At 45.7% G+C, this 13,917-nt stretch overlaps 1 protein-coding gene across 2 annotated transcripts in view; it reads right to left on the minus strand.

The window, feature by feature from the left end:
- Positions 1-13,917, minus strand: part of egfra (epidermal growth factor receptor a (erythroblastic leukemia viral (v-erb-b) oncogene homolog, avian)) — a 372,624-nt gene that overhangs the window by 17,217 nt on the left and 341,490 nt on the right. For both annotated transcript variants that reach the window (XM_072508802.1, XM_072508801.1), the window contains exons 21-23: positions 12,374-12,529; positions 8,443-8,518; positions 276-422 (exon numbers count right to left, since the gene is read on the minus strand). In XM_072508802.1, coding sequence (XP_072364903.1) covers positions 276-422; positions 8,443-8,518; positions 12,374-12,529 — 379 coding nt within the window. The remainder of the gene's footprint in view (positions 1-275; positions 423-8,442; positions 8,519-12,373; positions 12,530-13,917) is intronic.

Here is a 13,917-nt window from a genome sequence, read left to right on the forward strand (position 1 = left end):
TAATTTCTGCACAAATTCACCAGATAGCTGCTCAGAACAAGAACCTTGTGGTACTGAGACTAATTATAGTAAACATAGCGCCACCTCTTGAGATCAGTTAATTAATTAAATAGCAGAGAAAATCTGTGAGACCTCTTTGTCTGTCGGGTTTGTTTTCAGAATAGATTGTGCATTTACACCATTGCAAAACAACTTTCTCAAATGCCATATCTGCCTTCTCCCCACCTCCCAAAAATAGGTTTCATATGACCAAAATATTCCTATAATCAACTTACATTTAACCATGATCATGTACACGTCAATTGTACAGATTGGAGGTTGTGGCAACCGTTCGCCCTTTTCCAAGATGGATGGGATTTCACTGGCAGGAATTCCATCATAAGGTTTAGACCCAAATGTCATTAGTTCCCAAACGGTCACACCTAAAAAAAAAAAGTAGCTCTATATAATGTAGTGCTTAATCACTCTAGGATCTCTCAATAGCGAACAGACCAATTGATTAATTTATCTTCTCAGCTCAGGGACATTGAAATCATTTGGAGGCCTTTAATCTCCAATACATCCCCATCTTCAGTGAGACAGCCAACCATGGAAGTAACCATTAGTCCTTCAATGATGTTATTAGCTCGCCATAGTGATTAAATGAGATACCTACCACTTCCTTTGGTCTTCTTGAAATGGTGGTATCTAGAACCCTACCAGCCCATTATGTTCATGCTAATACATTGTCTTGGCAGGACAAGTTCACCAACTCAGAGGTCCTGGAGTTGCCAGTCCAATCAACATCCACCCATTTCTTATCAATGACATGTGCACTACCTCGGCCATGTTCATCGGATGGATGATGGCAGCATACCCAAAGACCTTCTGTACAGTGACCTGGCCACTGGGTCATGCCTTGCTGGGCATCTATAACTCTTCTACCAGGATACCTGAAATTGACATATGACGATGGTGAACATTGACACTGTCAATTGGGAAACAGTTGCTGATGATTGTCCCCTCTGGACATTGGCTGTTTTTAAGGGAATTGGAAGAGCTGAGAAGAAACAAGAAGTCCAGCTAGCCGAGAAGAGGGTTAAGGGAAAACAAAGGCCAGCGAATTGAGCACCTTCTTGGCCCACTGTCTTCCTCGGCAGCAAATCTGTCAGAGACTGCCATGTCAGAATGGGATCCCTGCGCGACACCAAGTGGAATGAAGCGTTGCCCACCATTGCACAAACAATGATCTCATGAGATGGAAAGCTGCCACGCAGTAAGACACAACGAGTTCGTACATAAAGGCTTCACATACATTCAATTCAAAAGAGGCTAAAATATTTTCTTCAGAAAGCATTTCTTACAGAGCCTGATAATCTGACAAATGTTTCCATGAAGTAGCCTATTTCACAATGCAATACCATATATGGACAAAGTAATTCTGAAGTCAATCTCACAGAGTTCAACTTTGCTAAAAAAATACTGAGCTAATTTTTATAAATTAGCACTTAGCACAGAATCTTGTTTGAAATGAGAACAAATTGGACAATCATGGGTGGATATCAACACACCAATTAATGACCCACTTGATGAAAGTGGAGCTCCATGCTCAGAAAACCAGCATAAGAAATGTAATCCACTGATAATAATGTTCAGTCTCTACTTCAGACTGATGATCTTTGAAAAAACATTTGGCAATGAATCAGATTCAGAGTTACATGTGGTTTACGCTTTGAAGAATGACTTGACAAAATATTCCTGGTTTTGCTTACCTGATAATGAATGTTTAATTTTGTTAGTGTCAAGAATAAAGAGATTCTTGGCTATTTTTAAGGTCAGGCCATCTCTGACCATGCCGTCTCTCATCACTCACACCCATACCCTCCCCGCCCAGCTCCTTAAGTATTAACCCTGAGGTAAAACTGTCCCTAAGTCACAACTGGACCTCTGAACTTCCAATGGTCTAATGTTTGCCTTCCATTCACTTATGCGGCTACTGACTTACCCCCCCATCACCTGTTTCAATATTCACCACCGTATTTGACACCCTGGTGCTTAGGAACATTTTTACTCCACTTTGTTTGCACTGAGTGCTGAATTTGGTGCATTTGAGTGCGATAGTGAGAGTTTGGTGACTGAGGGAGTGCTGAATTTGGTGCATTTGAGTGCGATAGTGAGAGTTTGGTGACTGAGGGAGTGCTGAATTTGGTGCATTTGAGTGCGATAGTGAGAGTTTGGTGAATGAGGGAGTTTGGCGAGGAGGGAGTAAGGTGCTCCTTTCATTTTGTTTCCGCAAAGAGTGCGAAGAGAGCCAGGAGTTTACAGAAAGTGTAGCTGACTGGGAGCAGGGTCGGAGGGCGGAGATCTAGTTAGTCCACATGGCAGCTATATTCTGTAAGGTAAGAGGCTAGGCCAGTTACATGCTCCTCCTGTAGGATCTGGGTGGTGAGGGATACCACCGGTGTCCCCACTGACTATACCTGCGGGAAGTGCACCCAACTTCAGCTCCTCAAAGGCCGTGTTAGGGAACTGGAGCTGAAGCTGGATGAACTTCGGATCATCCGGGAGGCAGAGGGGGTGATTGAGAAGAGTTACAAGGAGGTAACCACACCCAAGGTACAGGACAAGAATAGCTGGGTTACAGTCAGGGGGAAAAAAACAAACAGGCAGACAGTGCAGGGATCCCTCGTGGCCGTTCCCCTTCAAAACAAGTATACCGTTTTGGATGCTGTTGGGGGGGATGACCTACCGGGGGAAGGCCCTAGCGGCCAGGTCTCTGGCACTGAGTCTGGCTCTGGGGCTCAGAAGGGAAGGGGGGAGAATAGAAAAGCAATAGTTGTAGGATATTCAATGGTTAGGGGAATAGATAGGAGATTCTGTGGTCGCGAGCGAGACTCCCGGAAGGTATGTTGCCTCCCGGGTGCCAGTGCCAGGGATGTCTCGGATCGTGTCTTCAGGATCCTTAAGGGGGAGGGGGAGCAGCCAGAAGTCGTGGTGCGCATTGGTACCAACGACATAGGTAGGAAAAGGGGTTAGGAGGTAATAAACAAGTTTAGGGAGTTAGGCTGGAAGTTAAAAGCCAGGACAGACAGAGTTGTCATCTCTGGTTTGTTGCTGGTGCCACGTGATAGCGAGGCTAGGAATAGGGAGAGAGCGCAGCTGAACACGTGGCTGCAGGAATGGTGTAGGAGGGAGGGCTTCAGGTATTTGGATAATTGGAGCGCATTCTGGGGAAGGTGGGACCTGTACAAGCAGGACGAGTTGCATCTGAACCAGAGGGGCACCAATATCATGGGAGGGAGGTTTTCTAGTACTCTTCGGGAGGGTTTAAACTAATTTGGCAGGGGAATGGGAACCGGATTTGTAGTCCAGCAACTAAGGTAGCCGATATTCAGGACGCCAAAGCGTGTAATGAGGCAGTAGGGAAGGGAACACTGACAAAGGAGAGTACTTGCAGGCACGGAGATGGGTTGAAGTGTGTATACTTCAACGCAAGAAGCATCAGGAATCAGGTGGGTGAACTTAAGGCATGGATCGGTACTTGGGACTACTATGTGGTGGCCATCATGGAAACTTGGATAGAAGAGGAGCAGAAATGGTTGTTGGAGGTCCCTGGTTATAGATGTTTCAATAAGGTTAGGGAGGGTGGTAAAAGAGGTGGGGGGGTGGCATTATTAATTAGAGATAGTATAACAGCTGCAGAAAGGCAGTTTGAGGAGTATCACCCTATTGAGGTAGTATGGGTTGAAGTCAGAAATAGGAAAGGAGCAGTCACCTTGTTAGGAGTTTTCTATAGGCCCCCCAATAATAGCAGAGATGTGGAGGAACAGATTGGGAAACAGATTTTGGAAAGGTGCAGAAGTCATAGGGTAGTAGTCATGGGCGACTTTAACTTCCCAAATATTGAGTGGAAACTCTTTAGGTCAAATAGTTTGGATGGGGTGGTGTTTGTGCAGCGTGTCTAGGAAGCTTTTCTAACACAGTATGTAGATTGTCCGACCAGAGGAGGGGCAATATTGGATTTAGTACTGGGTAATGAACCAGGGCAAGTGATAGATTTGTTAGTGGGGGAGCATTTTGGAGATAGTGACCACAATTCTGTGACTTTCACTTTAGTAATGGAGAGGGATAGGTGTGTGCAACAGGGCAAGATTTACAATTGGGGGAAGGGTAAATACGATGTTGTCAGACAAGAATTGAAGTGCATAAGTTGGGAACATAGGCTGGCAGGGAAGGACACAAATGAAATGTGGAACTTGTTCAAGGAACAGGTGCTACGTGTCCTTGATATGTATGTCCCTGTCAGGCAGGGAAGAGATGGTCGAGTGAGGGAACCATGGTTGACAAGAGAGGTTGAATATCTTGTTAAGAGGAAAAAGGTGACTTATGTAAGGCTGAGGAAACAAGGTTCAGACAGGGCATTGGAGGGATACAAGATAGCCAGGAGGGAACTGAAGAAAGGGATTAGGAGAGCTAAGAGAGGGCATGAACAATCTTTGGCGGGTAGGATCAAGGAAAACCCCAAGGCCTTTTACACATATGTGAGAAATATGAGAATGACTAGAGCGAGGGTAGGTCCGATCAAGGACAGTAGCGGGAGATTGTATATTGAGTCTGAAGAGATAGGAGAGGTCTTGAACGAGTACTTTTCTTCTGTATTTACAAATGAGAGGGGCGATATTGTTGGAGAGGACAGTGTGAAACAGATTGGTAAGCTCGAAGAAATACTTGTTAGGAAGGAAGATGTGTTGGGCATTTTGAAAAACTTGAGGATAGACAAGTCCCCCGGGCCTGACGGGATATATCCAAGGATTCTATGGGAAGCAAGAGATGAAATTGCAGAGCCGTTGGCAATGATCTTTTCGTCCTCACTGTCAACAGGGGTGGTACCAGGGGATTGGAAAGTGGTGAATGTCGTGCCCCTGTTCAAAAAAGGGACTAGGGATAACCCTGGGAATTACAGGCCAGTTAGTCTTACTTCGGTGGTAGGCAAAGTAATGGAAAGGGTACTGAAGGATAGGATTTCTGAGCATCTGGAAAGACATTGCTTGATTAGGGATAGTCAGCACGGATTTGTGAGGGGTAGGTCTTGCCTTACAAGTCTTATTGAATTCTTTGAGGAGGTGACCAAGCATGTGGATGATGGTAAAGCAGTGGATGTAGTGTACATGGATTTTAGTAAGGCATTTGATAAAGTTCCCCATGGTAGGCTTATGAAGAAAGTAAGGAGGCATGGGATAGTGGGAAATTTGGCCAGTTGGATAACGAACTGGCTAACCGATAGAAGTCAGAGAGTGGTGGTGGATGGCAAATATTCAGCCTGGATCCCAGTTACCAGTGGCGTACCACAGGGATCAGTTCTGGGTCCTCTGCTGTTTGTGATTTTCATTAATGACTTGGATGAGGGAGTTGAAGGATGGGTCAGTAAATTTGCACAGACGATACGAAGATTGGTGGAGTTGTGGATAGTAAGGAGGGCTGTTGTCGGCTGCAAAGAGACATAGATAGGATGCAGAGCTGGGCTGAGAAGCGGCAGATGGAGTTTAACCCTGAAAAGTGTGAGGTTGTCCATTTTGGAAGGACAAATATGAATGCGGAATACAGGGTTAACGGTAGAGTTCTTGGCAATGTGGAGGAGCAGAGAGATCTTGGGGTCTATGTTCATACATCTTTGAAAGTTGGCACTCAAGTGGATAGAGCTGTGAAGAAGGCCTATGGTGTGCTCGTGTTCATTAACAGAGGGATTGAATTTAAGAGCCGTGAGGTGATGATGCAGCTGTACAAAACTTTGGTAAGGCCACATTTGGAGTACTGTGTACAGTTTTGGTCGCCTCATTTTAGGAAGGATGTGGAAGCTTTGGAAAAGGTGCAAAGAAGATTTACCAGGATGTTGCCTGGAATGGAGAGTAGGTCTTATGAGGAAAGGTTGAGGGTGCTAGGCCTTTTCTCATTAGAACGGAGAAGGATGAGGAGCGACTTGATAGAGGTTTATAAGATGATCAGGGGAATAGATAGAGTAGACAGTCAGAGACTTTTTCCCCGGGTGGAACAAACCATTACAAGGGGACATAAATTTAAGGTGAAAGGTGGAAGATATAGGAGGGATATCAGAGGTAGGTTCTTTACCCAGAGAGTAGTGGGGGCATGGAATGCACTGCCTGTGGAAGTAGTTGAGTCGGAAACATTAGGGACCTTCAAGCAGCTATTGGATAGGTACATGGATTACGGTAAAATGATATAGTGTAGATTTATTTGTTCTCAAGGGCAGCACGGTAGCATTGTGGATAGCACAATTGCTTCACAGCTCCAGGGTCCCAGGTTCGATTCCGGCTTGGGTCACTGTCTGTGCGGAGTCTGCACGTCCTCCCCGTGTCTGTGTGGGTTTCCTCCGGGTGCTCCGGTTTCCTCCCACAGTCCAAAGATGTGCGGGTTAGGCGAATTGGCCAATGATAAATTGCCCTTAATGTCCAAATTACCCTTGGTGTTGGGTGGAGGTGTTGAGTTTGGGTAGGGTGCTCTTTCCAAGAGCCGGTGCAGACTCAAAGGGCCGAATGGCCTCCTTCTGCTCTGTAAATTCAATGATAATCTATGATAAATCTAGGACAAAGGTTTGGCACAACATCGTGGGCCGAAGGGCCTGTTCTGTGCTGTATTTTCTATGTTCTATGTTCATTCTGCTCAATCTCTCTGTTGCAGCCTTTGTAGTGTAAGCATATATCACTAGTTTTCACTTTTCATAACCTCAGGACATCTCAATCCATTGCTATCGAAATTCAGTAACTGTTGTAGTCCAAGGAAATGCAACAGCCAAAAATCCAATAGCAATGTGATTAATAATCAGATAATCTGCTGTTAGGGGCTGCAAGCTCTGTTGTCTAGATGGCTAGTGTGTGGTTCAGAGTAATATCAACAGCATGGGTTCTTTTCCTGTTCTGGCTGAGGCAGACTGGGGACCTGCCTCCTCACCATACATGGCAAACTAATTGGCAAACTGGCACTGAAAAAAAATCAGGCACACAATCATCTCAGGATGGAACATCAGCAGTCAAAGAGCCAAGGACCTGACTTCAGGCAAAGCACACGTCATCATTATTAACTGTTATAGCAGTGATGACTGAGGAAGGATTGGCTTGCCAGGACATTGGGAGAAGACCAGGAGAACTCTGTTGCTCTCATGGAATTTTTTACCATAGGGCACATATCGGATATCGGGTTGCTGGATCATCTAAAAGGATATCTCATGTATTGCAGTGATATCAGCATAGATTTTGTATTCCCTTGAGTAGGGTTTTAATCCACAAATTTTGACTTTGAGCCAAGTGCCATCACTGAGGCAAGATTTGACCCTTGTCAAAGAACAATACAGTACAGGAACAGGCCCTTTGGCCCTCCAAGCCTGTACCAGTCATGCTACAACCTTTGCCAAAACCCTCAGCATTTCCTTGTGCCATATCCCTCTTTCCCCTTCCTATCCATGTGTTTGTCAAGATGCCTTTTGAACGCCATTAATGGATCTGCTTCCACAAGCTCCACTGGCAACGCGTTCCAGGCACTCACTACCCTCTGCGTAAAAAAACCTGCCTTGCACATCTCCTCTAAACTTTGCCCCACGGACCTTAAACTTATGCCCCCTGGTGACAGACCCCTCCACCCTGGGAAAGAGTGCCTGCCCATCCACTCTATCCATGCCCCTCATAATCTTGTAGACCTCTATCAGGTCACTCCTCAACCTCTGTCTTTCTAATGAAAACAGTCCAAGTCTATTCAGCCTCTCCACACAGTTAACACCCTCCAGGCCAGGCAACATCCTGGTAAACCTCCTCTGCACCCTCTTCAAAGCCTCCACATCCTTCTGGTAATGTGGCGACCAGAATTGTGGCAATATTCCAAGTGCGGCCTTACCAAGGTTCTATACAACTATAGCATGACTTGCCAGTTTTTATACATGATGCCCCATCCAATGAAGGCAAGCATTCCATATGCTTTCCTGACTACTTTGTCCACTTGTGTTGCCACTTTCAAAGATCTGTGGACCTGTACGCCCAGATCTCTCTGACTTTCTATATTCCTAAGAGTTTTATCATTTACGGTATATGTCCCCTCTATGTTAGACCTACCAAAATGCATTACCTCACATTTGTCCAGATTAAACTCCATTTGCCATTTCTCTGCCCAAGTGTCCAACCTATCTATGCCCTGCTGTATCTTCTGACAATCCTCAACACTATCTGCCACTCCACCAACCTTGGTGTCATCCGTGAGCTTACTAATCAGACCGGCTACATTTTCCTCCAAATCGCTTATGTACACTACAACAACAAAGGCCCAAGCACAGATCCCTGTGGAGACTATGTCCTGTTGAGGGTCATAAGCTTCAAAATCAAGAACACTACCACTGAGCCAATGTTGAGAGGCAATGGAACAATTCTTACATTTTAAAAAGTCAGAACTACTATGACTTACCATAACTCCAGATGTCACTCTGATGGGTAAATGTCCTTTGAAGGATCGATTCCAGTGCCATCCATTTGATGGGTAACTGCAGAAAAGTTGAAGATAATTTTTATTTTGATAATTAATAGCAACAATTAAATAGTTGACCCCCAGATCTAATCATTAAAGGAATTCATCGGTAGGTAGAAACTATCTCCACCAGTGAGAAAGTCCAGAATTAGGAGGCACAACTTTAAAGTTAGACACAGGCCATTCAGAGGTGAACTCAGGAAGCATTTCTTCAGAGAAAGGGTAATGTAAAGCTCTCCCCTGTAGAGGTTAAGCCTATCAAAAATTAAAAAATGGATGGATTTTTGATATTGAGGAATGTGGCACCAAGATTCAAAAATAAAGTTGAGATACAGATCAGCCAGGATGTAAAGGAAGGGAAGTAGGTCTGGAGGGGCTAAATACCTAATCCTGTTCCGAAAAATATTTGTAACTTATCGATAGATTTAAAGAGCATTGTGCATGTGTCAAATTTGTTTAATATGGACAGATGAAGCGGTTGTGTAAGGAGTAGGATAGATTTAAACTCCAGAACGCTAAGCTGCTGACCTTCTTGGCTCCCCACACTCCACTCTCCTTTAAATTGTTGATCTTATTAATTTTCAATTCAGTTAAAATGACCCAAGTAAAGCCATCTTGCTTCCAGAGAAGTGATGACATCAGGGTAACCAGCTCACTAATTACTGAGCACCTTACAGAACTGTATTCATATTAGTTAATATAACTATTAACTCAAGATAGTTCAGGGAGAATATTCCACATGATACAACTGTGCTTGTTTATTCAGCGTCAATGCAGTTTTAAAAATTTTTTTGTTTCTCTTCAAAATTTTTCAATAATTTTTACAAACCACTACAAAAAGAAAAACAACGAAAGGAAAACATAGCAATAAAACAAAACAACTTAACCATTGAACAATTTAACAAAACAAGGTGGGGTATCTGCTCTTTATAAATGAAATCCATCCACTGCCCAAACCACCCCCCCCCCACCTCCGCTCTCACCCCCTCCCCCCCTCGGGTTTGCTGCTGCTGTTGACCTCCACCTAACGTTCCGCGAGAAAGTCAAGGAACGGTTGCCACCGCCTGGAGAACCCCTGCAAGGACCCTCTCAAGGCAAACTTTATCTTCTCCAGCTTGAGAAACCCCGCCATGTCACTGACCCAAGCCTCTACACTTGGGGGCTTCGCGTCCCTCCACATTAACAAGAGCCTTCTCCGGGCTACCAAGGAGGCAAAGGCCAGAGCTGCGGCCTCTTTCGACTCCTGCACTCCCGGATCACCTAATACCACAAATATCACTATCCCCCAGCTCGGTTTTACCCGAGTATCCAAGACCTTGGACACAGCCTTTGCGAAGCCTTTCCAAAATTCTGTAAGTGCCGGGCATGCCCAGAACATATAGACATGATTTGCTGGGCTCCCTGAGCACCTCACACACCTGTCCTCCACCCCAAAGAACTTACTCATTCTCGCTACTATCATATGCGCCCGGTGCATCACCTTAAACTGAGTCAGGCTAAGCCTGGCTCAAGATGAGGAGGAATTGACCCTGCCCAGGGCATCAGCCCACAGGCCCTCATCCAGCTTCTCCTCCCACTTGCCCTTCAGCTCCTCCACCGAGGCCTCCTCTGCCTCCTGCAGCTCCTCATATATTTCTGATATCTTGCCATCCACGACCCACATGCCCGAGACCACCCTGTCCTGTATCCTCCGGGCAGGCAGCAGCGGGAATTCCCCCACCTGCTTTTTCACGAACGCCCGAACCTGCATGTACCTAAAGGTATTCCCCGGGGGTAGCCCAAATTTCTCCTCCAGCGCCCTCAGACTAGCAAACGTCCCATCAATGAACAAGTCCCCCATACTTTTGATACCCTCCCTGTGCCAACTTAGAAACCCCCTGTCTATTCTACCCGGCACGAACCTGTGATTGTTCCGTATCGGGGCCCAGACTGAAGGATTGCCTCCCCCCTGTGCCGTCTCCACTGCCCCCAGATCCTCAATGTCGCCGCCATCACCGGGCTCGTGGTACACCGCGTCGGCGGAAGCGGCAACGGCGCCGTTATTAGTGCCCCCAAGCTAGTATCTTTACAAGACGCTGCCTCCACGCCACCCCCTCTCCCGCCATTACCCATTTCCGAATCATGGATATATTCGCTGCCCAGTAATAGCTGCAAAAGTTCGGCAGCACCAACCCCCCCCCACCAACTGCGCTCCAAGAACAGCCTCTTAACACACGGGGTCCTGTTCGCCCACACAAATCCTGTAATAATCCTATTTACCCTTGAAAAAGAACTTGGGGATGAGAATGGGAAGGCACTGGAAGACGAACAAGAACCTGGGGAGGACCGTCATCTTTACGGACTGCACCCTGCCTGCCAGGGAAAGCGGCAGCATGCCCCACCTCTTAAAGTCCTCCTTCATCTGATCCACCAGCTGCGCTAAATTGAGTTTGTGCAGGACCCCCCAGCTCTTAGCCACCTGAATGCCCAAGTAGCGAAAGCTCCTCTCCACCATCCTAAGCGGTAGCTCTCCCAGTCTCTTTTCCTGGCCCCTCGCATGTATCAAAAAAAGCTCGCTTTTCCCAACATTCAGCTTATATCCCGAAAAGTCTCCAAAATCCCTAAGAATCTGCATGACCTCCCCCATCCCCTCCACTGGATCCGCAATGTACAGGAGCAGGTCATCCGCATACAGTGAAACACAACTCTCTCTCTCTCTCTCTCCCCCCCCCCCCCCCCCTCCAGTTTCTGGACTCCCTCAACGCCATGGCCAGCGGCTCGATCGCCAGGGCAAACAGCAGGGGGGACAGGGGGCACCCCTGCCTCGTCTCTCGATGTAATCTAAAGTAGCCCGACCGCAGCAGGTTCTTCGCACACTCGCTACAGGGGCCTGATACAACAATTTGACCCACCCTATGAATTCCTCTCCAAACCCAAATCTGCCTAACACTTCCCACAGGTACTCCTACTCCACCCGATCGAAGGCTTTCTCCGCGTCCATTGCCACTACCACTTCTGCATCCCCCCCTTCCGAGGGCATCATGATCATATTCAGGAGCCTCCGCACATTTGTATTCAACTGCCTGCCCTTCACAAACCCCGTCTGATCCTCATTGATCACTCCCGGGACACAGTCCTCAATCCTAGTGGCCAAAATCTTGGCCAACAGCTTGGCATCCACATTACGGAGCGAAATCGGCCTATAGGAGCCACATTGTAACGTGTCCTTATCTCGCTTGAGGATAAGCGAGATCAAAGCCTGCGACATCGTCGGGGGAAGGGTTCCCTCTTCCTTAGCCTCACTGAAAGTCCTCAACAACAGCGGACCCAGCAGCTCCGAGAATTTCCTATAAAACTCTTCAGGATACCCATCAGGTCCCGGGTCCTTGCCCGCCTGCATACCCCCTAATCCCTTAACCAGAGCGTCAATGCAGTTTTATGCTTGTAGAAGGTGAGTCATAACCTCCTTTGCATTGTGTTTAAGTGTTAAAAATACAACACAGACAAACCACCATGAAATTAACTGTACTTGATGTTAATAGTTTGATTTATTCAACGGATTCTGACATGACATTTCTTTTATTGGCGTTGTGTCAAAATCCACCTATATTTACATTTTCAGCTTCGTGCACACTCTGGCTGCGACCAGTGCTCTGCTACACTGATCTCCTGCTCGCTGCTGTTTTTATGCTGCAAGATTACCCATTCAATTACAAGAGTTTCTGGGACAGATGGTCAACAGACACTTCTTATTTCAAAGTGAATCCACTACCTATGTTAAGTTACTGTAGTGTCTAATTACAGTGGAACACACAGTATCACTAACAATCAATAATTAATCAAGGCACCTGTGCTCCATTCTAGCCTGTTATTCAGAGATATCAGATCTTACTTTGCCACCATCTTCATGGTATTCTTTTTCATCCACATCCAGGAGTCTGGCAAGTCCAAAGTCAGTAATTTTTATGTGATGCGGTGTCTTTACCAGAACATTCCGTGCTGCCAAGTCACGATGTACCAACCGTCGCTCTTCCAAATAGCTCATTCCCTGTAAAAAGAAATAAATATTGTGCTGTAAAATTTTAGAAATCAACTTTGGAGTTGTTGCCACTAAATTCCTAAACCAGGAAATATGAAAGAACCCTATCATTCCCCCTACTCAGCCCACATTGTCCTCAAATCTACATAACCTCTGCAGGCAAAATGAGCAGCGAGGTAACATGATTGCAGCTTTATACCAATAATGCTACTGGACAGGCCTTAAACAAACACTGCTCTGTGACTGCTAATGGCTCTTCCTTTGAATATCCCTTTGCTCTCTACTCCCACCAAAAAGGGGAATTAGTGCCTTCCCACAGCAAGGAGGCTGAGAGTGCAAACTCAACAAGAGTAAGAGAACTGAACCTGCATTCCTTTACTCCATGGCACTGAATATGGATCAAACAATCTACTGTCGTGTCTCAATAAAACATTTTTTTCTTATTTTCTTAAAAGTTACAATTCAAAGATTAATTTAATAGATGCTTTTCTGATACCACGGGCCTGATTTTCCTTCGTTCAATGTCTTCCTTTGTACCATTGCTATCTGAAAGCATGGCACCATGGCAATGTGAACACATGGGCCTTGTATCAAGGCAGAACTGCTGATTAGCTATTCATTAGACCAGACCTCCCACTCTATTCATGAATTTAAATGGACAGTTAAAGCATAAACGTTTACACCCTGACATTCTCAACACTTTTCTTGGACTTTGAAGGCTGAAAGTTTATCCATTGTTGAAAACACAGGCTTTTGCAACTGTTTCGAACGGTAATTGGTACAATGGTGGCACAATGACACAGTGGTTAGCACTTCTGCCTCACAACTCCAAGGAACTGGGTTCAATTCTGGCCTCGGGCGAATGTCTGTGTAGAGTTTGCACTTTCTCCCTGTGTCTGCGTGGGTTTCCTCCGGGTGCTCCGGTTTCCTCCCACAGTCCAAAGATATGCAGGTTAGGTGGGATTACTGCATTACAGAGATAGGGTGGAGGCGTAGGCTTAAGCTCAAGTAGGCTGCTCTTTCCAAAGGCTTGGTGGGTCGAATGGCCTCCTTCTGCACTGTAGGGATTCTATTCTATTAAATGTCTTGCACCTTATAACAATCTAACAGTCTTAAAAACCTCACAATTGTAATTTTATAATTAAAACTAAAACAAACTGACTGCAATAAAATTCCCATTCTCATTCTTGATGTCATTTTCAAATTAACCTTTGCAATTAACCTTATTCTGGATACCATAAAATAAGTTAACAGCAATACTGTATAAATTATTAGTGTATTGTAGATGCTCTCCACACTTGCTTGCTGCTCGATTTGCCTTGAGGGAAAAGGTAATTAGCTTGGCCACCTGAAGCTGATGAGGGCAGCAAGGTTGAACATAAGATCACAGCTGATTT

The sequence above is a fragment of the Scyliorhinus torazame genome, chromosome 6 (genome assembly GCF_047496885.1).
Source record: "Scyliorhinus torazame isolate Kashiwa2021f chromosome 6, sScyTor2.1, whole genome shotgun sequence".
Taxonomy (NCBI): Eukaryota; Metazoa; Chordata; class Chondrichthyes; order Carcharhiniformes; family Scyliorhinidae; genus Scyliorhinus; species Scyliorhinus torazame.